The 23,244-nt window shown below is 44.5% G+C and overlaps 1 protein-coding gene across 1 annotated transcript; it reads left to right on the top strand.

Moving 5' to 3' along the window:
* Positions 1-1,153: 1,153 nt before the first annotated feature.
* LOC133108373 (sodium- and chloride-dependent GABA transporter 2-like) lies at positions 1,154-21,955 on the top strand. Its single transcript, XM_061217868.1, has 15 exons — positions 1,154-1,256; positions 2,339-2,521; positions 2,867-3,001; positions 4,824-4,964; positions 6,037-6,127; positions 6,633-6,765; positions 7,027-7,161; positions 7,287-7,390; positions 7,610-7,734; positions 15,217-15,329; positions 16,223-16,360; positions 16,665-16,767; positions 20,297-20,397; positions 21,034-21,204; positions 21,767-21,955. The coding sequence occupies exons 2-15, from the start codon at positions 2,353-2,355 to the stop codon at positions 21,878-21,880; spliced, it is 1,773 nt and encodes a 590-aa protein (XP_061073852.1). The 5' UTR covers positions 1,154-1,256; positions 2,339-2,352; the 3' UTR covers positions 21,881-21,955.
* Positions 21,956-23,244: the final 1,289 nt, after the last annotated feature.

The following is a 23,244-nucleotide window of genomic DNA, read 5'->3' as shown; positions in this document are numbered from 1 at the left end:
TTAGCCATGAAAATACTGTACATGAGTGAGCATGTTTAGAGTTACGGTTCATATTAATTGAAATAGCCTATGGATTAAAGACATGCATAGGCTATTTAGTATTACAATTTTGTTCCAAAATATCACATTATCAAAATATACATGGAAATACATGTAACAGAATTAGACCTGATTTTTGTCAATGCCTCATTGTTCCTAATTAGTAATAAACAGCTGCATATTTTAGTAATGCAATTGAGCTATATTTCTGGTAATGTTCTGTTGATTTAAACGCAAACATGCATGTTCTTTCTTTCCGTGATTGACCGAATTAAGCAATTAGAATGCAGCATTAATGATCAGTAATCCATCACATTCTGCCCTTAAAATTCACCAGAAATGAACATTTCACAACTGTTCTTTAAAAATATATATATCCCACCCCCCCTAGACATTACTTTTCTCCAGCTCTATTCAAATCCAATATGGCAGACATGGGGGGTAACTGAGGCAAATCTGTTCTGCAGGCAGAGACTCTAAGTACTCAAAAGCCTGATATATTACTGTCGCCTATTAGCCAATTCTCATCTAATTTTCTTATTAGATCCTTGACTCTATCTAATAAGTCCTGCATTCTTGGCTGATGGTGGCCATGTTTTTTTTCATATGTTGTTTGTTTCATATATTGCCTGTCTGGACCTGTGGCCACAACACAACATACACAATTTTAAGTTACTTAATAACTCGGTTCATTAGTTATAGCAATTTCCACATGTTCCCCTGTAATAGCACCACCTATTCACACAGTAGAACCAGATCTATTTCCAGTTTTGTGAGAATCCCATCTTTTCTGCTCAATGTTATTTGCATTTATGTGTCAGGGTTGGGAGGTAGCTGTCTCCGAGTTGTTTTTTGTTTCCTCTACCTCCCGGGGTTTAGTGGCAGACATGTTCGCGTGCCCGTTTACTAGGGATTACCCTTAGTCGAGCCTGGCTCTCCGCCATTCCTCAGCCCATGTAATAAGGCACGCCCATTTCAATTCGCATTGGGTGTTTATTCAGCCATATTTGAGCTTAGCTTGGTCTAAAGAGGTTATACACCAAGCTTTGTGCAAGTTTGATAAATGACTGTAGTGCCCCCGACTGCAGAATCGTGGCAGAAATCGCACAGTGTGTACCCAGCTTAAGGGCAGCAACTATTTGTATCACAAACGGGATCCTCAGCCCAGCCGACTCATCAACATTGTCAACAGCTGATCAGAATCCTGCTGCAGGACGGTGAGTAGTGTACTACGTCCTTAGTGTGCTGTAACAAAAGGAGGAGGAGGGTTGGGTCAATCTGAATTAAAAAATCTGATCTAAAACGTATTTCACAAGTAAACTGATGTATGCAGTAAGTATATAAAACAGAAGGACACTTAAATATTTGAAGAATTTACACCAAATCTGAAAAAAATGTGTTGAACAGTGTAGAAACATTCACGATTCATGGAGCTATCTAGCTCCAAATAAATAACATGGAGTATATGAACGATGTTCCACAGTCACCGCACAGAATACAGTTTGTTATTGCAAAGCACAATAAACAGCACTTTCATTTTATTGCATATTGTGTGAGGCTATAACTGCACTGCCGACGTTCAAGCAAATAATTATTGACAGTTTGGAGGATAGGACAGTGTCACCTCTCCCAAGGAAGCAAAGAAGGTTGGTAGAGTACCATGACTGAGGAAAACTGAAGAGATTGTGAGATTTCTATGTATAGGTATCAGCAAGATACCTATACATAGGCTGTACAGTGTCCATTCACTGTGAGGGGCAACGTCAAGTTATGCCATGTTGGCCAACTGACTGATGCTGATTTGGCTGTTAGTCATAACAAGTTACAATAGAGTGGGTTTGATGTGAATCGCCCCAAACAACGTCACATCCCTGACAGAGATGAAGAAGAATTCCTGGTGAAATGAGGAAGAACAGAAAATTCCCTGGGAAGTATTCAGTATTAAGAAGGTGAAAGGAATGGGAAAGAATGCCAAGGCACCTTCATTGAGGTTCTTGCTGAGATGGATTCTACATATATTTCCCTTATAATTGGATCCTGATTAATAAAGATTCATGAAAAGTCAGTTGTCATTAATTGTATTACATGTGTGGATTCATAGCATTTTGCTATAAATGTGTGAAAATAAAGTTCATGATTAGCTCACTTTTATGCATATTGTTTTCAGAACAGCAAAATTCTGATTCTATAAGGCCCTGTCACTCATTGATAACTTGGCTCAGAATCTCAGGTACACTGCGCACATGTGAGGAGGTGTCTGCCAGTCAGCAGGTAAACATCAGCCTCTGTTTGATCTCAGCTCACTCAGAGATTATGGAACGGACAGCAGAAGGGATGAAGGAGAGGGAGACCGCAGAAAGGCAATTGGAGGAGAGGGGGCAGTGGGGGAGTAAGGCGGAGTTCCTGCTGGCAGTGGCAGGGAACATAGTGGGGCTGGGAAACGTGTGGAGGTTCCCATACCTCTGCTACAAGAATGGCGGTGGTGAGTGGGATGAGTGTATGAATATGAGTACGTGAGTGTGAGTGTGAGTAAGTGCGACTGAGAGTGTGCCAATGAATTTGAATGAACATGAGTAAGGCTGTGTTAATGAGCTTATGAACTTTTAATTTGATTAAAAGGTACATGTTAAAAGTACCTGTGTACGTATTATGTTCTGAATTAGTATTTATTTACATATTGATTTATTCTCAATGGTGTGTTTAGTGCTCAGTCTCTTACACACTCTCACACATTGACAACCTGAAACTAAACATCTCTGGTTTTGGTCAAATACCTGTCGTGAGATCTTATCTCATACGTTACCTTTGATTGTTGGTGTATCTGCAGGAGCCTTCCTTGTGCCATATCTGGTCTTTGTGGTGACCTGTGGGATACCCCTTTTCCTGCTGGAGACTGCCATGGGGCAGTACACCCAGGAGGGGGCCATCACCTGCTGGAGGAAGCTGTGCCCATTGGCTGAGGGTGAGAGGCCAGAAACCTCTGTGGGCAAATGGGTAAACCTGAGATCACTTTGGCTTTACCAACAGGGAGCAATGGAGAGAAGAGACAAATCTCCCTGTGTGGCCAGTGTTTGAGTTCAGTTCTTCTCACCTGCAAATCTCCAAACTCAATATGCACATATAAAATGCAAACTGCGAAAGTACACTGTTGCGATTAGTGAGGAATGCTTAGTAATTGTGGTTCTTGTTTTGTTCCTGTGTTCTGTGTGTTAGTGTATCATTGTTTAGTATCATTTATTCTTGTAATTTATTATTTTTCATATTTCATGTCTGGTTCTGTTTATTTTCATTAGTCTTTGCACTCGTCCTCCCCTGTTATGTCTGCGTCTGAATGTTTTCCAGTCGAGTCACTCCCCTGTCTGCGTGCCCCACTATTCGGGTGGTTACGGTAGTTTTCGGGGTTCAACATTTTTTCTAAACTCGCGATTCTTACTTCCTGCTTTTTCTTGATAGTTAAATGTTGTAAAGCACTATTCTTACTAACCACTACTAATCTAGATTTTGTACAGTACTAATCCGATTAATACACTTACTGTCTGTCTAACTAACTAACAATCACTTTTATTGGGTAGTTTAGAAATATTCACGTTACTAACTCACTAACGCATCTCTTAGCATTTCTGCGCTGTTCTATAACTCCGCCTTCCTATGCTATCCCTTATTACTCGTTTGTTTCAGCAAAGTGTTCGCACCTGTCTCTTAACTATCACTACGTCTTCAATCTATGCATTGTCTACTCTCTAGTCCAGAGCCGTTTGTTTTACATGTGTGTCTTTGTGAATCCAGTCCGCGTTTTTGTTTTGCCCCTCGTCACCTGATGTTTATTTGTTAGACCGCCCTCACTCCCATGCCCCGCCTAGTTTGTCTCATTCCCCTATGTATTTATACCTGTCCTTTTCAGTTGCACGCTGCTAGTTCGTCTTGTCCTGTTTCTGTTCCCGAGCCCTTGATTCCTTCCCCAAGTTCTAGCCTCCTTGTTTCCTTGCCCTTGCCCTTGTCCTTGCCCTTGAGTCCTTGCCCTTGGTTATTCTGCTTATCTGGTTTTCCTGTTTTGACCCCTGCCTGCTTCCCTGGACTATTCTTTGTGTTTTGTGGAATTCTGTACCTCTGCCTGTTTGGACTGACCCCCTGGATTTTTACCTTGGCTTGTTTTGTGACTATGCTCTGTCTGCCCCATCACCTGTGAGTAAACTTGCCATTTTCCACACCCCTGTGTCTGCTTCTGGTTCCTCTGTCCACCCTGCCGTAACAGTTCTAGGCTGCTGCACTGTTCTAGTGTGTTGATCGCCCCGGACGGACAAGCCAATTTCTGTTTCTGTGTCCAGCTGCTTTGCGTCCAAGTTTGGAGAGGTGGACTGAGGCCAGTAAATAAACTGGGAGCAAATGGGTAATCAGCAGTAGGGTTACAGCGCTCAGTTACCACTCAGGAGGGGAATAGAATATTCTGGGAAAATGAATCTGTTATAACTGTAGCTGACATCTTGCACTTCTACACCAGACACTAACTCTGTGAGGCTAAGAGGTAAACTCTACTCTTACGGGGGGAAATGGGATAATTGTTTGGGAATAAATATTCACAGTATATTACTGGAATTTATCATATGCTCAGTGTCTCTCTCCAGGCCGAAGGCATCAATATTATTATCAGGAGTGCTCATGTAAAGAGGAACCACAGCAGGCATGTGCATAACTATTAATTGTCTAAGTTGCTGTTCAAACCAATGATTGGCATTATCAGGTGTTAATTGAGTGTGTGTGCATGTGTGTTTGTGTATTTGTCTCAGGGGTTGGCTATGCAGGTCAGCTGATCATAATTTACATTGTCATCAGTTATATGATCATCCTGGCCTGGGCCCTCTTCTACCTCTACTTCTCCTTCAGCTCTGAGTTGCCCTGGGCCAGCTGCTCCAACACCTGGAACTCAGGTAAAGTGAATGAAATGTGGTGTAAGTGCTATACCTCCACCTGCAGAGCACACTGCAGGCACATAGTGTTTTATGTCTGGGGTTAAGGTCTGGCTCAAGGGTCCAACAGCTGAGCAGATCTTACTGCGGCTACACCGGATTCATCCCGTTTCGATGCAAACTTTGGAAGCGGATCACCTCTAGTCCTCCTTATAATGGAACAGGAGCACAGAAAAATTAAGCAGTCTCCTAATACTTGTCCCAAAATATCAAACACCGAAAATCAAGGAGACAAGGTAGAATTGGCAAATTCTCCAAATTTAATTTCTCAAATGAAAATACTGTAGCTTATGGAAAAAGCAAGCTAGTGTAACAGGTGAGAAATTGCCTGAGTCCGAGGTGGGATTTTAACCCCGGCCTCTCACTCGTCCAAGTATTTGTTGAACAAATGCTTTACCAGTCAGCTAATGATTAACTTGCCCGTAGCCAAGGGCAATAATGTTCTTTTTTAATTTGAGGGTCACGTCATCGGGGAGTGCTGTGGAGGTAACCTGCTACAAGCCTTCACTTTCACTGCACTGCACCATGCTTACTAGTGTAGTGTGGTTGGCTCAGCTAGTTTGCTAGTAAGCACGGATGGTGCAGTGAAAGCGAAGGCTGGTAGCAGGTTATCGCGACAACTCTCCCCGATGACGTAACCCTCAAATTCAAAAGTACGTTGTTGCCCTTGGCTAGAGGCGAGTTTGTCTTTAGCTGACTGGTAACGCGTTCGTTCAACAAATAATTTGGACAAGTGAGAAGGCCGGGGTTCAAATCCCACCTCGGACTCAGGCTAATTTCTCACCTGTTACACTAGCAGTTGAGTGAAAAGGCTCTTGTGAGATGTAAAGTCGAGGTTGTGAGCGGTGTAAGAAAGGTTGTGAGAAGTGAATATGAACTGGTGGAGTAGCGCTCCAGTGTCCTACATTATATGCTCTTACAGGAGGGCGGGTAGCATTGGCGATGCTACTGCCTGTCAAAGCCAGCAAAATGAAATGCTTCTGCCGAGGTCATGACTGGTGTTATTCCCTACTGGTGACTCTCTGTGCTTCAGAACACTGTGTGGATTTCTCCAATCAAAACCTGACCGCAAACTGGACCCAACAGCCCAACAACTCATCTTCTTCAGCCACTGAGTTTTGGGAGTAAGTCTGCAGGCTGACATCTGTAGGGCTGCACCTCCTACAGTATTTAGGGTTATGAAACTGGCAAGCCAGAGATTGTGGGATCAAATCTTTTCTAAAAGATAGTCCATGTATGTAAATTGTACAAATTACTCTGGATAATAGTGCCTGCTAAGATAAATAAATCAGGTGATGGGTAAGGACATTGTCTTCAATGTATGTGGAGATGGAGCACATTAGCCTAGTTTCACCTTTTTGCATTTATGTTTGTTCTATAATTCCATCTGAACCATAAGAGTGAATCCATAAGTGGAGAAAATGTTCATTATTTGTGTTCATGGTTGGGCCGGGGTGCAAGGGGTGTGCAGAGAATCATGGCTCCTACACTGGAATAAATGAATACATTTTTAATGTAAATAAAGCTCTTAAAATGAATATTTGTCTTTTTTCTCTCTGCTTCTTTTCCTTTCCTTCCCCAATTTTCTTGTTCCTTCTTTCCCTCCCCCTCCACCCCTCCCCCTCCCAGGAGACGTGTGCTGTTGATCTCGGGGGGCATTGAGGAGGTGGGCAGTGTGAGGTGGGAGGTGCTCCTGTGTCTCATCACGATATGGGTCATCTCCTACTTCTGCATCTGGAAGGGGGTGAAGTCTACAGGCAAGGTCTGTCCCCCATTTACTGAGAGAGAAAAGTAAAGATTGTCCTTACCTAGGCAACCAATCAGAAGATTGAAATCAACTAGGTAAAAGGCTGAACACGTAGTGACAGATGCAGAACTTGAAATTAACAGAATCGAACAGGGACATACAGGATAGACATATTGTATTTTTGCATTCTTATCATATTTATCCATAGAAATTAACCATTATTGCTCTCTCTCTCTCTCTCTCTCTCTCTCTCTCTCTCTCTCTCCCCCTCACCAGGTGGTTTATTTTACAGCTACTTTCCCATACCTGATGCTTTTGGTGTTGTTGATACGAGGGCTAACTCTACCTGGAGCTCTGCAGGGGGTGGTGTTCTACCTGAACCCGGACCCCTCCCGCCTGGCAGACCCACAGGTCAGTCCTCCATAACAACAGCTGCACCCCATCACCTTTTCACAGTAAAATGTCTCTTTCCTAATTTCACCCAGCCAGGGAACAAGCAACATCCAATATGTTCAACATTTGTGATGTCACTGCAGGTGTGGATGGAGGCAGGAGCTCAGATTTTCTTCTCCTACAGTGTTGGATTAGGTACTCTGACTGTGCTGGGTAGCTACAACACCTATAACAACAACTGCTACAAGTAAGGCCCAAGCTTACCCACAGTACACTAGGGCAGAAACGCAGAGGAAAGCGGTCTGGTTCTTAGCCATAAATATGCAGCTCTGTCCAGTGTAATACTCAGATACCAACACACGTCCTGCAAGCAGCGAATACTTAATTTCTTTCACCTTGGAAGAAACTAAATGCAAAAATGAGGGCTGGTCAGAGAATGTTTAGCCTCCTGGTGGTGTTTCTACAGGGACAGTTTATGGCTGTGTCTGCTGAACAGCGGGACCAGCCTGGTGGCAGGATTTGCGGTCTTTTCTGTGCTGGGGTTCATGGCACATGAGCAGGGCGTCCCCATAGAGAATGTGGCAGAATCAGGTAAGTGCACAGTATGTGAAGACCAATTACAAAGATGTGACAAATGTATAAAAACATAACAACAAAACAAGCTGCTAGATGGCTCATTCAGTTAAGGCTGTGGTGCGATGGATGAGTCTCATGACCTTGAATCGAATCCAGGCTGTGACAGTGCAGACTGTAATGGTCAAATGCATTCATACATATGTCGATTTTATCCAAAGCCCTTTACAATTGATGCCTCTCATTCACCCATTCACACACTCACACACAAACGGCATCTGGCTGTCATGCAAGGCTCTAACCAGCTGGTCGGGAGCAATTGGGGGTTAGGTGTCTTGCTCAAGGACACTTCAACACACCGAGGATGGGAGATCAAACCGGGAACACGACAATTGCCAGACGACTGCCCTTACCTGCTAATGTTGCCCCATGTCGCCCTACTGTGAGTTGTAGTTCTATGCAACAGGCACCTCCATTGCTCTGGGTGTGAGAGGGTTCAGCTGCATAGGGATCCATATTGCATTGCGCAACCATTTAATTTTCTTGGGCAACCCCCACCGGTTGATAAGGGAGCTTGTACGACTGCATATCACAACCACATATGAAAGGTCTTCATCTGATGTATCTTCAACTCAAAAAGAAGCAGCTGTTGTCTTGGAGGAGATCCATTGATGTCCCAGCGCTCCCGAATTGGCAGGGTGGTTCCTTCACGGAATTTACATTTGCAGATTCCAGATTGGGGTGGGAGTTGGACATATACAGTCCTAAATTGGGTGGCAAAAGTATACCATGAGCTCCTTCATACTTGGGACAAAGATATTCTGTACTCCACAATTTTAGACTTGTAATCAAACAGTTCACATGTGGTTAGTGTGCACATTCTCAGATTTAATTAAAGGGCGTTTTATACATTTTGGTTTCAACGTGTAGAACTTTTTATACATTTCCCCATTTCAGGGCACCAAAGTGTTTGGGATACATGGTCATTACATTTATGGCATTTTGCAGACGCTTTTGTCCAAAGCGACTTACAGTTAATTAGACTAAGCAGGAGACAATCCTCCCCTGGAGCAATGCCAGGTTAAGGGCCTTGCTCAATGGCCCAACAGCTGTGCGGATCTTATTGTGGCTACACCGGGGTTCGAACCACTGACATTGCAGGTCCCAGTCATGTACCGTAACCACTACGCTACAGGCCCCATAGGCTGCTGAAGTCAGCTGAAGAATTATTGGTACCCTTGATAAAAATGAGAAAAAAAGCCCGCCTTTAATAATCAACATGAATCTGTAGATAATAATCATTATACCTGGTAGGCTCCTCTACCAACCTTAAACTGTAAAAATAGTTCATTATTTGCTAGACCCATGCTTCTGAACTCCACGTCCGACAGGTTCTGTAAGGAAGCAGGGTCGCAGGACCAAACACGACCGAGTTGGGTTCTAAAAGTTACCCACAAGACGTTAGAAGTGTGTCTTCAGTCTGCGCTTGAAGGTGGTATGAGATTCTGCTGTTCTGACCTCCATTGGGAGTTTGTTCCACCACCGTGCAGCTAGAAGAGACAGTAGTTGTGAGTGGGAGGTAGAGGTGTGAAGAGGCGCCAAGCGTCCTGTGGTGGCTGAATGAACCAGGTGTCTACCAGATGTTTTGGGTCTTATGATGTTTTGGAGGTAAGCTGGGGCTGAGAACTTAACTGCTTGGAAAGCTAGGACCAATGTATTGAATTTGATGTGAGCCATGACAGGCAGCCAGTGGATGAAAGTAAGCAGGGGGGGTGACGTGAGAGTGTTTTGGAACGTTGAAGACCAGACGAGCTGCTGCATTCTGGATGAGTTGGAGGGGTCTCATGGCAGATGCTGGAAGGCCAGCCAAGAGAGAGTTGCAGTAGTCCAGGCAGGTCAAAACTATCGCTTAGACCAGGAGCTGGGTTGAGTGGGGGGTGAGGAAGGGGCGAATTCTCCAGATGTTCTATAGGACGAATCTGCATGACCGGGTCACAGCAGCAATGTTCTCGGAGAGGGACAGTCTGTTGTCCATCACCACGTCATTGTTCCTTTCAAATTGGGATGGCGTCACTGGGGTATCCCCTAGGGAAATGGAGAGATCCAGATGAGGAGAGGTTTGAGAAGAAATTAAGTTCATTTCAGTCTTACCTGGGTTGAGCTTTAGATGGTGGTTGTCCATCCACCTCTGAATGTCACTCAGGCAAGCAAAGATGCGGGCTGAAACCTTTGTTTCATATGGTGGGAATGAGAGAAAGTTGGGTATCATCAGTGTAGCAGTGTTAGGACAGACCATGAGCAGTAATAACAGGGCCAAGGGATCTAGTATGAAGGGAGAAAAGAAGCAGGCCAAGGACGGAGCCCTGGGGAACTCCTGTGGCAAGGCGCAGAGGTGTCGATACTGTACCAGCCCAGGCAACCTGGAAGGAGCTGCCAGAGAGGTTGGACTTGATCCAGTTCAAGGCTGTGCTGCAGAACCCTGTTGCTAACAAGAAGGACAGGAGGATGGAGTGATCCACAGTGTCATAGGCGGCAGAGAGGTCTAGAAGAATCAGGACCGAGGAGAAGGAGGCTGCTCCTGCAGTATGGAGTGATTCCCTGATGGAGAGGAGTGTTCTTGGAAAAGAAAGAAGAAAGTAGCAGCTTGTTCAATTGTTTTGGATAAAGATGAAAGAGATACCAGGCAGTAGTTCTGGATGATGGAGGGGTCCAGGGTGGGCTTTCTCAGCAGCGGGGTGTTGTGGGCCCTCTTGGAGGATGGTGGAAAACAGCAAGAAAACAGGGAGTTCACAAGGAAGGTTACAAGGGGGAAGATGTCAGGTGTGATTGTCTGGAGAGAAGAGGGGATAGGGTCTAGGGCACAGGCGGTAGGGCAATGGGAGAGCAGGAGTTGGGAAACATCAGAGTCTGTAAGGGAAGAGAAAGTGGAAAAGGGAGGGATGTAAATGAGAATCGTCACTTCCCTCACATGTGAGATAATGAGAATGAGAAATGAGAAATAAAAAAAGAGCATACTATGAGAATTGGAAAAATATAACAAACAAGCCGCGATTCAAAGACAAGCGGGACCTAAAAAGAAAGACATGCAGCTGACCTTCATCGGTGATCAGACCACACGCAGTAGACAATTGGAATCAGTAGTCAGCACAAGGGTATTGATTACCTGATAGCCAAAGTGAGACTAATTATCAAATTTCCAAAAATACGACAAGCGGTAATAGTAGTGCCAGGAAATTCATTAGAATAAAAGCCTTGAACTGTGACATTCACACTACGGTCTGGGTCTGTCGGTAACACACTATACTCTGCTAAGACCCTTTCTTGCTCCCCAATAAGCTTAATCCAAATATCCTCACTAGGCATGAGTTGGCGATTTCTGGAATTTCTTGCACATTAAGATCTTCTCTAAACAGCTACCTCTCTTACCATCTCTTGGAAATTGGCACCGTGTGGGAGAGGACGCAGGCGCTGATTGTTCGCCGCTTCTCCACCAGACCTATGTATTTTATTTTTATTTTTTTCCTACCTTTTATTCAAGTATTAAAGTTAGTTTTAAAAGTTAGTCTTTTAGCCCTCTTCTCTCGGCGACTCTATGGCCACCAGCAAGCCATATTTCCTCTGATTGCTGTTACTACAAACCGGACGACTCTGCCTACCTCAGACATCTGCTGGTTCCAGTTCTCCACTCTCCGGAGCAATGGATTACCTCCAACCTTCCACCGCGACCCAGCTCTCGGCTCTTCTCAGCGTCGTGGCATTGTGAGGCTAAAGCGGTCGGGCCACGTCTGCCTTGGACCGCAACAAACCTCCACAGCTAGCCTCCAGCGCTCCATGGCTAGCCTGGCTAGCTTGGCTATCGGCTAACAACATCCAGGGCCTCCATTTCCCTGATATTATGCTGCAATACTCCATCTCACGCCTCCGAGAGCTGAACAATCACACAATTCCAGCGTGTGTTTCAGTCATAAAAAATCTAAGACTTCTTCGCCGACCACGTTACATCCACAGAAGCACCCGTCGTCAGTTTGTTTACTCCCAGCCCGGCCACAACATACCATCCATCCGCTCAGCTGAGCGCCCCGTCGCATCTGTTCTACGTCATCAGAACACTGTCCCCTTCAGAGCTTGATTGCCACAGCCCAGGCAGCAGTATGGAAAACGTGGAGTGGATTTCCGCGTACTCATCCCCATACAGAAATTCACCACTTTACCAACAATCAAAATAGAGCTTTTTAATACTCAATCCCTCACACTTAAAGCTCCACTCATCTGTGATCATATTATGGATAAGGTCTTAGACGTCATGTGTCTCACCGAAACCTGGCATCAGCCTGAAGTCTTTTCAAGCCTGAATGCAGCCTGTCCACCTGGTTACTGCTATATCCAGAAAGCCCGCAGTACTGGTCGGGGTGGCGGCCTAGCCATTTTCCATAAGGATGAGCTGGAAATATCATCCCTCCCCCTCCCCCCACCATCCTCATTTGAATGCCTTGCTGTTCAATGTAAACCACCTTTCCATATGACAATAGTACTTATCTACCGGCCACCCAAACTTAAACCAAATTCTGTCTTCATCTCCGAAATCCACGACCTTCTCACAACACTCTGCACCTCATCCTCAAACATAATAATCCTCGGAGACGCCAACATCCATGTTGACAACCCCTCCTGCCCCTTTGCATCTGAATTCCTGCAACTCATCGACTCCCTCAACCTCTCACAACAGGTCCATGTCTCCACACACAGGAAGGGCCACACACTGGATTTGGTCATCACTGACACCGCCCCGGTCAGCAATCTGGTCACCTATGAAATGGGCGTGTCCGACCACAAGGTCATTTCCTTCATCCTGCCATTTCCCCCCTCCCACACTAAACCCAAACGTCAAATTCATTTTAGAAGCCTAAAAAACATTAACCCAGACACCCTGACTGCAGACCTCAACCTTCTCTCCTCTGCCACTGAATCAGTGGCATTCTACAACTCATCCCTGGGCAGTCTCCTGGACACCCATGCCCCACTACATACTCGATCCGTTACCTTCTCTCGCTCAGCTCCATGGTTCACCAGCGAGCTACGAAAAATGAAGACGGCTGGGCGTGTCCTTGAGCGGCGTCATATTGCCTCTGGACTAACGGTCCACAAACTGGCCTACAGGGACCATCGAAAGGCCTATTCAAAGGCACTCAGTGAGACACACGCTAACTTCTTCTCTAACATCATTAACAACACCCCTGGCAACTCAAAACAGCTCTTCTCAACCATAGACCACTTCTTAAAACCACAAACCCCCACAAACAGAGCAGCCACAATAGAACAGTGTAACGAATTCCTTGCGTTCTTCAGAACAAAAGTTGAAAACATTCGTTCCTCCCTCTCCGCCCCCCCTTCTTCATCCGGGCCGACTGTTAGCCCGCAGCCTGGGCCTTCCCAGCCTCTCTGCTGTTTTTCTCCCACCACGCAGCAAGAGGTTGAGGACACCATCGGCCGAATGAAGCCTTCCACCTGCTCCTTGGACCCCCTTCCCACAGCCCTGGTCAAACTGCACATCAAAGCCATAAGCCCCTTGATCACAGAAGCCATTAACCACTCCCTACAGTCCGGCCACGTTCCACCAGCTCTGAAAATGGCCATTATCACTCCCCTTCTCAAAAAACCCACCCTAGACCCGGAACTTCATGCAAACTACAGACCCATCTCCAACCTCCCGTTCCTCTCCAAGGTCCTGGAGAAAATAGTCGCCACCCAGCTACAACATCACCTGAACAGCAATAACCTTGCTGAAAAATTTCAGTCCGGTTTCCGCTCCGCCCACAGCACTGAAACAGCACTGGTCAGGGTCACCAACGACCTTCTCATGGCAGCTGATGCTGGCTCTCCTTCCCTCCTCATCCTCCTGGATCTCACAGCCGCTTTTGATACCGTCGATCACACCATCCTCCTACACCGCCTTCACTCCACCATTGGACTCCGCAATACCACTCTGGACTGGTTCAAATCATACCTCTCCGAAAGAACCGAGTGCATCTCCTTGGGAGGTGCTAAATCCCAGACCCAGCCTGTCACCTGTGGTGTCCCCCAAGGATCTGTACTCGGCCCCACCCTATTCACACTGTACATGCTTCCCCTCGGCCGTGTCATCAGCAGGCATGGATTGGCTTTCCATTGCTATGCTGATGACACACAGCTCTACATTAAACTGGACCCATCATCAGCACAGTCACCCTCATCCACACTCACCATCTGCCTGGAGGAGATCAAGGCGTGGATGAAACAACACTTCCTGCAGTTGAACAGCGGCAAAACAGAAGCCATCCTCATCGGCACCCCACACCAGGTCAACTCATCCCCCATTACATGCATCACCTTTTCTGGCCAGGCTATCCCACTGTCATCGGTCATCACCAACCTGGGTGTCAGAATGGACCCCCACCTCAACTACGAGGCCCACATCAAACACCTCTGTAAAACATCCTTCTTCCACCTAAAAAACATAGCCAAACTCCGCCCCACCCTGTCTCTGAAGGATGCTGAAAAATTAGTCCACGCCTTCGTCTCCTCCAGGCTTGACTACTGCAACGCACTTCTCATCGGGATTCCAAGCAAGAGCCTTCAAAAGCTTCAATACATCCAGAACAGTGCTGCTAGGATCCTGATGAGAGTGCGCAAACATGATCACATCACTCCCATCCTCCACTCACTACACTGGCTCCCCATCTCCTCCCGTACAGAATTTAAAATCTCCCTGCTGACCTACCAATGCGTCCATGGCAACGCACCCCCCTACCTCAAGGAGCTGGTCAAGACTCAGCCCCCCACCCGCAGTCTCCGCTCATCAAACACTTACCTCCTCAAACCCACCAGGACTAAGCTGGTCACTATGGGAGGCCGGGCCTTCTGTTCTGTCGCCCCTGAACTGTGGAATGCCCTCCCTGCCTACCTAAGAGCACCACAGTCAGTCGACTCTTTCAAGAGCGGTCTTAAGACCCACCTATTTGGAAGAGCCTACCCACATTTTTAGTTTTAGTGATGATGATGTCTGGATACTGCTGTTTTATTTTGCTGTTTTTAGTTATTTTTATTTTTATTTGTATTCTCTGATGTTTTTGACTCCTGTAGCACTTTGAGATTCTCGAATGGAAAGTGCATTATAAATTAAATCCATTATTATTATTATTATTATTATTATTACTGGATCCATCTCTCGAATAATCGAGTCCCCCACTATCAGTGACTCCCTTTTCCTGGAGGATGTGGCCATCGGGGTGCCCTGAGGCATTTATTGCATATTGCAATTCGCTCTTCATATGTCCAGCTGTATTAGTGGACAGTATGTAAAAAGGTAATCTGTGGAAGGTGCTCTGCATAACAGCATCTGCTTAATTCAGAACTGTGACTGTAATGTGAGGGAATATGACCTGGGTAAGAATGGTAGGTTCATTTATTATTCTCCCATTCCTTCTGACTCTTTCACTCTCCTTATTTTCTCCATGCTCCCAGGACCTGGTCTGGCATTCATTGCGTACCCCCAAGCAGTAGCAATGATGCCCCTACCTCAGCTGTGGGCCACCTGCTTCTTCATTATGATCATCTTGTTGGGCCTGGACTCTCAGGTAATCAGTTCCCTGGCTGACACTACTGCCACGATTAATGCCTGTGGCCCTTGTTTACTTTTAGATGCTCCCAGTTTGGTTCTTGCTCAACATGAATTAAAGCTGTGCTGAGCTTGTAAGGCATGATGCTGGGTTACCTGAGAGCACAGGATTACTTGCCATACTAACTGGACAACATTTCACAGATAACTAGAGAGATGTGCATTTCCCACTATGGCATGGCTGGTCTTTGGTATGAGTTGCTTTGGTGTGATAGGTGATTGGTAGGGTGTTCTTGTGGTATTACAAGGTTGTTGCTCAGGTATTGCTTGTCAGTTGCAAGGTGGCTGCTCGGTATTGATATCATAGAGATTAGGCAAGGTGCTATTGCATAATTATAGTGCTACTAGACATTACCACAATATCATATATGAGGTATAAATGTCACAAGGGTATTACGAATCAGTTTCTAGGTAGTTGCTAGGCATTCATTATTGCCAATCAGAGAGTTGGTGTTACTGTATAGTGAAAGGCAATTAAAGTATCTATATCAGTATATGAGTGTGTATGTTTTATGAAAATCAATGTACCCGATATACGTCTATATGAGTCTATATATGTTGCTCGGGTATTACTAATCAGTTGCTAGGCATTTATACCAGCCAATCAGAGAGGTGAGATGTCACAGCATCATGAAAGGCAATTGGTTTCATCGCAGCTTACAGCTAGACCACTAATAAACTTGAATTGTGAATAATAAACTTTAATTGTTGCTTCGCACTCTAATAAAGCAAAGGAAAACATTAGTATGTGTCAATCATCTTTCTCTCCCATCCTTTTATTTCCCACTTTTCTTCCCTCTCTCTTTCTCTGCTTCTCTCTGTTGAATGTTGTGCTGTCTTTCTGTCGTTCAGTTTGTGGGGATGGAGATGCTGATGACGTCGGTGACGGACCTGTTTCCCAAGTTACTACGGAGGGCTGGGCACAGAGAGATCTTCCTCCTGCTCTTCTGCCTCACCGGCTTCGTCTTGGAGCTGGTAATGGTCACACAGGTGAGAAGTCAGCTGGAGAGAGATAAGAGCCTACGCGACTGTCCCATATTCGACAGTGTTATCCAACGTCGCAGAATTTTCACATGCTCAAAATAAAAAATCTCTGACGGAGCTGTTCTTATGGAAAACTGCTATTGACCTCCATTCATTCTGTTCTGTTTAACCCAGTGTTAGTGCTCATAGTCACCCCCTGGAGGTGAAACCTGATATTCATTTTGGCAGCATATCTCTGTCCTCCGTCTCTGGTCTCACCATATAATATCCTATAATATCTATTCTTGTCATTTCCCATTCTGTCCACCAGGGGGGGATGTATGTGTTCCAGCTCCTGGACTACTATGCCTGTAATGGGGCCTGTATGTTCTTCCTGTGTGTGTTCAAGGTTCTGGCCATGGGCTGGCTGTTTGGTGAGTGTACAAAACAGTGTACCTTCCAACAAACTTTACCTTTTCAATGCAACACTGGAAATAGAAAAGAAAAAATGGAATGGAAATGGATTATGAACAAGAACGGAAACAAAGTACTCACAATGTACAGAAGAGGTCATGCAAATGGCATAATGGATAAAAATGAATTTAGAAGGCCTATGCACACTTCAATCTTGGACAAGCTTTATTACATGATCATGGAGAGAAGTACAAGCATTTTTAGTTCTCTGAAACTGTTAAGGTTTTGCCCATTTGTATGCCTCAGACATGTTCAAGTCATTAAATGCAAGTCCGAGTCAAGTGTCAAGTCTCTGAGCTAGAGTCTGAGTCGAGCCTCAAGACTCCAGAATGGCGCAGCCTACACAACAGTATGGCTTGAGAAATTCATCATGATTCTGATGCTAGTTGAAGATATAGACAGAAGATAAAGAAACAAGTGTAGATTACATTTTGTATATGGCACCACTTAGTTGTAAATCACTCTGGATAAGAGTGTCTGCTAAATGCTTTGTAATGTAATGTATTATCAGGGGCACACACAAAAGAACTACCACGTACCACTACCAGGCAACATTTTGGCAAAGCCATTCTCAAGATGGCTGGGGAAAAGCTTTGCCAAAACCTCAGGTCTGGGTTTGGGTTCTACAGCTTTTAATGCCAAGGTCTATTACAAACAATCTAAAGTACATACAGTTCTTATTACTACAAGGTCACCAAACAGGATATTCAAAATGACTGTCCTGTTTCTATATCTAGCTTATTGAAAGTGTATACTTAGGTATACTTTGGTTTTTAAACTAGTGCAACCCGTTTCTCATGCAAATGCAGCTGCTTCTATGATCTAGGTTGACAATTAAAATGGAAGGGGCTTTTCAAGCCAACCTGAAGATTGTTATTACTTTATTGTTACGTTAGTTTCAGTAGGGCGGCACGGATGGTGCAGTGGGTAGCACTGCCGCCTCACAGCAAGGAGGTCCTGGGTTCGAATCCCCGTCGGCCGGGGCCTCTCTGTGCGGAGTTTGCATGTTCTCCCCGTGTCTGCGTGGGTTTCCTCCGGGTACTCCGGTTTCCTCCCACAGTCCAAAGACATGCACGTTAGGCTGATTGGAGAGTCTAAATTGCCCGTAGGTATGAGTGTGAGTGAATGGTGTGTGTGCCCTGAGATAGACTGGCGACCTGTCCAGGGTGTATTCCTGCCTTTCGCCCAATGTATGCTGGGATAGGCTCCAGCCCCCCTGCGACCCTGATCAGGATAAGCGGGTTCAGATAATGGATGGATGGATGGATAGTTTCAGTAGTTAGCTTGCATAGCTTTTCGAAATGCAATTTAAATACCATTTGAAATGCAAGCCAGCATTGCTACAACGTGACAGTCAACAAAATAAGAAATTTTGTGCTTCTGTGATGCCGATTAAACAATGACACAATGGCGGCGCTACCATTGGTCCACTTTTCCCAGAGCCCGCCCTGTTTCTGTAGATTTTATCTTTGTTAAATAATAAAAATGATATATATATATATATATATAGTGGTGACCCGCTGGTAGAGAGAGAGTAAAATGGGTGAAAATACTTTTTTATTTTCCCCACGTGCCTTCAGGGCACTTCAAATCCAGCACTGACACGCGCTTTCTTTTCTTGCACAAAACCATAAAAGAAAAGAAACTAAAAAAAAATAAGTGTCCAAAAAATTAGGAACTCCAATGTTGGGAAAAACTCTAAAGAAACCGGCATTCATTTAGCCACGTTCGTCCGCCTCGAATCCGCCTTTGGTTCGCTCTGTCCCGGCGGTGCCCTGGCCGCTGAAGCCGTCCTTCCTCGCCTAGTCGCCCGCCTTTGGCTCTGGCTCTGGCTCTGGCTCTGGCTCTGGCTCTGGCTCTGGCTCTGGCTCTGGCTCTGGCTCTGGCTCTGGCTCTGGCTCTGGCTCTGGCTCTGGCTCTGGCTCTGGCTCTGGCTCTGGCTCTGGCTCTGGCTCTGGCTCTGGCTCTGGCTCTGGCTCTGGCTCTGGCTCTGGCTCTGGCTCTGGCTCTGGCTCTGGCTCTGGCTCTGGCTCTGGCTCTGGCTCTGGCTCCGGATCTCTCCTCCTCCGTCATGAGCCCCGGGTTGCGTTTTTAGGTCTCTCTCCAAGGTGCCGTTCTCTTAGATAGGAAAAGGGAAAATATTCAGAGTGAATCAGCATCCCCAACTCTTGGCGCCGGCGCACGGGCCGTTCCACCCCAGTGGTGTACCGATCCCTGGTCGGGCCACCACAATATATATATATATATATAATGTAGCTTGGACTGTTCGCTTACTATTCGGTGCTGCAGACACAGTTTCAGATCCACTGACTGTACTTCTAAACTGACCAAGAAACTTTATGAACCTCGGTTTTCATCCGGCCGAACAAAATCTAGCTCCATTATCAAAGCAAGAACTACAAGACAATTTGAAGAATAGGCCAAATTTGTATAGGCCAAATGCGTGTATGCATATGATTGTCATTTATTTATTTTTATTTTTTATAAACAGGCCCACCCGTGACATTTCTATGCTAGGCCTATCATGGAACCCTGACGTCACTCCTGCGGTGACACAAACATTATACTGAGTCTGAAACGCATCATTTGGCCAACACAACAGTTTAGCTAACTAACATTAGGCAACAGTGAGAAGGGGTGGTATCCGCTCCTGTGCTAGTAAACTGACTGACCTTTCCGGATGACTTTTCAAAACTGACGTGGTTGTTCCTGCATCTTTTATTTTAATGCTGCAAATTTTGCAAGATGCAATCATTCTGTTTGGCTCAATGAGCCTGAATTCTTTAAACCCAAAGGTCACAACATGCGGAACTGTAACGCTAGCCATGCTACAAGAAATACATTGTGGGGTGTTGCTATGGTTGCAACTGAAAAGCACACGGTGTGGCGCGTAAAATTACGTTAGGTATCTTAACCAAGGATTCCTTTTCATATAAATCATTGAAAAATAATGATTGATTAAGACATTAATGTCTTTATCTCAGGAAAACCCAGACAGACAGACAAAAACACACTGGAAATACACTCATCCAAATACAAAAAACACATTAAACCATTATTGGTTAACTAAACAAAAAAATTTTTAACCAAGGACATAGGAGTTCCATTAATTTTCCAAATTCCTCAATACTGACACTTTTATATTTAAAAATGTTCGGGGCTTATGTTTGCAACGGAAGTTGCAAAATCAGTCTTATCTACGGATTTGAAAAAAAAGGTACCTAGTTGAATGGCAACACAATAATGCAAATGACCATGGATACCAAGAACAGTCAAAACTCCTTCAAAAGGGGAAACTTTAAGCCAGAGAGACAGCAAATCCATAACACACTGCTCCACTGTGCTTATAAAGCAAAACGAAAAAGAAAGCAATTTTGTCATCATTAATTTCCCATTCTCTGCCTTCATTGAATATTCCCCCCCAGTGGAATATCCTATTATGCAAAACATAACACTACACTCACGTCATTCCTGTTTGCCCTGGAGCAGGGGCGGAGCGCATGATGGATGTGATCGAGGACATGACCGGGGAACGGCCCAGCCTCATCTTTAAGCTCTGCTGGCTCTACTTCACCCCACTGGTGACCCTGGTGAGTTTGACTCACCCCCACTGTGGGATGTCCAGAGACAGAGCATCTGCCTGACTCACTTATTACAGGACAACCTCATCATTGCACAACTCAAACATGTTGCATTTCACATTTAATAAAACTGCAAATTTCATTAACATTAATTTGCATGAATGAGAATAGCAGAACTTCACATGTATAAAGGAAATGTCATATGTAAACTGGGAATTTGTGAACAGATTATATACGGTAGGTTACATTTTCCTGCTCTTAAAAGTGGGATTATTATTATAGTTTGTACATGCAGGCTACTCCATTAAGTCCTTCAGTCTGCAAGTACGGAGCAGACCGGAAATTTGAATTCCTGTGAAGTCTGGAGAGGGTAAGGGTGCTGATTTGTACAATTGAAGGGGCCCCATGCTGAGTCTGAATGCACAGCATGTTAAACTTTGGGAGTGGATGGGATACGGCAGCAGATGATCAATAAGTCAAAATTAAAGGTCTAGGAATAAACTGTTCACTGAATGTTTTTGACTGCATAACAGTGTGACCCAGTTTCAACAACTGAACTCAATTTCATGTAATTTCTACTTCTATGACACAATGGCAGCATGGCGTGTGTTAATAAAAGCTTCCACTCTTCCTCCTCTCCCGTAGGGATCCTTCATCTTCTCTGTGGTGAAGTACCAGCCCCTGACCTTTAACCACTGGTATGTGTATCCAGACTGGGCGTACGTGCTGGGCTGGCTGCTGGCTCTCTCCTCTGTTGTACTGGTGCCGGGGTGGAGTCTGGTCAAGCTCTCCATCAGCACTGGTACTCTCAGACAGGTGAGGCCTGGATCCTGTGTCTCCACAGCTGTGCTGAAAGCGAGCCTTGTTTTCACTGTCCTACCACCTTACCCAGGGCCCCCCACACACACACACACACACACACACACACATACATTCACACACACACTCACAACATCAGTAGATATGCAATGAGCCAAATTCAAGGCAGGTGGATGTGGATAGAGCTGTCTGTCCTGTAAAATATGTAGTGAAAAATAGTGTAGAGTCTGTTACCATTCTGTAGTCTGTTTCCATTCTTGCTCCTACCTAGGCAGCACACTATGAGTCTTATCTACTGAGAGCTTATGCTAGAAAATAAAAATGTCCATATTTTCAACTAAAACCAATGCAACGTATTTTATATTAAATATATGATGAGTATGCTTTGTTATTGTTTTGGTTTGGTGCTGAATGGACCTAGAAGCAGATTGAAACAATAGGTGGAAGTATTTTACAGATCAGTGGTATTGTTATGTACATAGTAATTACGTTTCATATTTATATTTTATAAAACACTTGCTTATCAAGATCCCTACCATTATTATTTTTCTGCTGACAGAGATGGTCTCATCTGTGTCACCCTGATGATGACCTCCCCCTGACCCGGAAGCAAATGGCTGAGCGAGAAGAAACAATTAATGCCACAGAGATGGAAGAGTTAATGACCAACTAAGTCATATTTTGGAGACAAAGCATGGGGGGATTTGATAAGTGTTTTTTAACAGGTTACATCTTGGCAACACATCTGATTTTGCTTCCCAACACTCAAAGTTCAGTAACACATTTGGAAAGAAAAAAACAAGAAAAAAAATTAACCCTTTGCACTCTGATGAGCCCTTTCTCTCAGAGGCGTACAATCAGAATAATAAATATAGCTGCAAGCAGCACCTGACAGGGCCCGAGCAGCATGGCAGCAGTCAGCAAGCATGCCAACTTTGATGGAAGAAATCCACACAATGCCAGCAGATGTGCTCGTATAAAGTCATTTTTTTGTTCTTTTGTTTTATTATTTGAAATGTCACATATTAATGTAGAACAATTATCTTTGCATTCTGTTAGCCATGAAAATACTGTACCTGAGTGAGTTATGGTTCATATTAATTGAAATAGCCTATGGATTAAAGACATGCATAGGCTATTTAGTATTACAATTTTGTTCCAAAATATCACATTATCAAAATAAACATGGAAATACATGTAACAGAATTAGACCTGATTTTTGTCAATGCCTCATTGTTCCTAATTAGTAATAAACAGCTGCATATTTGTATGTTTATGTGGATTGCAGAATATAGGCCTACACATTTTAACAAAAGCCAGTTGGCAAATGCTGAGAGACAATGTATAAGTACAACAACACAGTCCTGACCCAGCGTGCCTTCCCCTGTTCCCAGAGCATCAATGGCAGGTGCTCCTAAAGACTAGATAAGCTCCAATATATTGTACGGAACTTTAAAATAAAACAGAAACCATGTAATATTTTAGTAATGCAATTGAGCTATATTTCTAGTAATGTTCTGTTGATTTAAAAGCAAACATGCATGTTCTTTCTTTCCGTGATTGACCGAATTAAGCAATTAGAATGCAGTATTAATGATCAGTAATCCATCACATTTTGCCCTTAAAATTCACCAGAAATGAACATTTCACAACTGTTCTTTAAAAATATATATATCCCACCCTCCCTAGGCATTACTTTTCTCCAGCTCTATTCAACAGCTTTATTCAACCTCCGAAATATTCCATCTAAAGTTGCTCCCTGCATTGCATCATATTATTATTATGGGCTAAGTGTTTAATTAAGTCAGTGTGGGCGGGGCCTCAAACTTCATGGTCAAATTTTGAATGCAATTTTGCTGAAATCCAATATGGCAGACATGGGGGGTAACTGAGGCAAATCTGTTCTGCAGGCAGAGACTCTAAGTACTCAAAAGCCTGATATATTACTGTAGCCTATTAGCCAATTCTCATCTAATTTTCTTATTAGATCTTTGACTCTGTCTAATAAGTCCTGCATTCTTGGCTGATGGCGGCCAT

This window comes from Conger conger, chromosome 13, assembly GCF_963514075.1.
Source record: "Conger conger chromosome 13, fConCon1.1, whole genome shotgun sequence".
In the NCBI taxonomy this organism is placed as follows: Eukaryota; Metazoa; Chordata; class Actinopteri; order Anguilliformes; family Congridae; genus Conger; species Conger conger.
The sequence above is the reverse complement of the archived record's forward strand: the minus strand, read 5'-3'. Positions and strand labels throughout refer to the sequence as shown.

Excerpts from the sequence above, each read along its gene's own strand:
- LOC133108373 (XM_061217868.1), top strand. The coding sequence starts at position 2,353 with ATGGAACGGACAGCAGAAGGGATGAAGGAGAGGGAGACCGCAGAAAGG. Across the intron at positions 7,162-7,286 it reads CCCGCCTGGCAGACCCACAG|GTGTGGATGGAGGCAGGAGC; the intron begins GTCAGTCCTCCA and ends ATGTCACTGCAG. Across the intron at positions 21,205-21,766 it reads GCACTGGTACTCTCAGACAG|AGATGGTCTCATCTGTGTCA; the intron begins GTGAGGCCTGGA and ends TTCTGCTGACAG.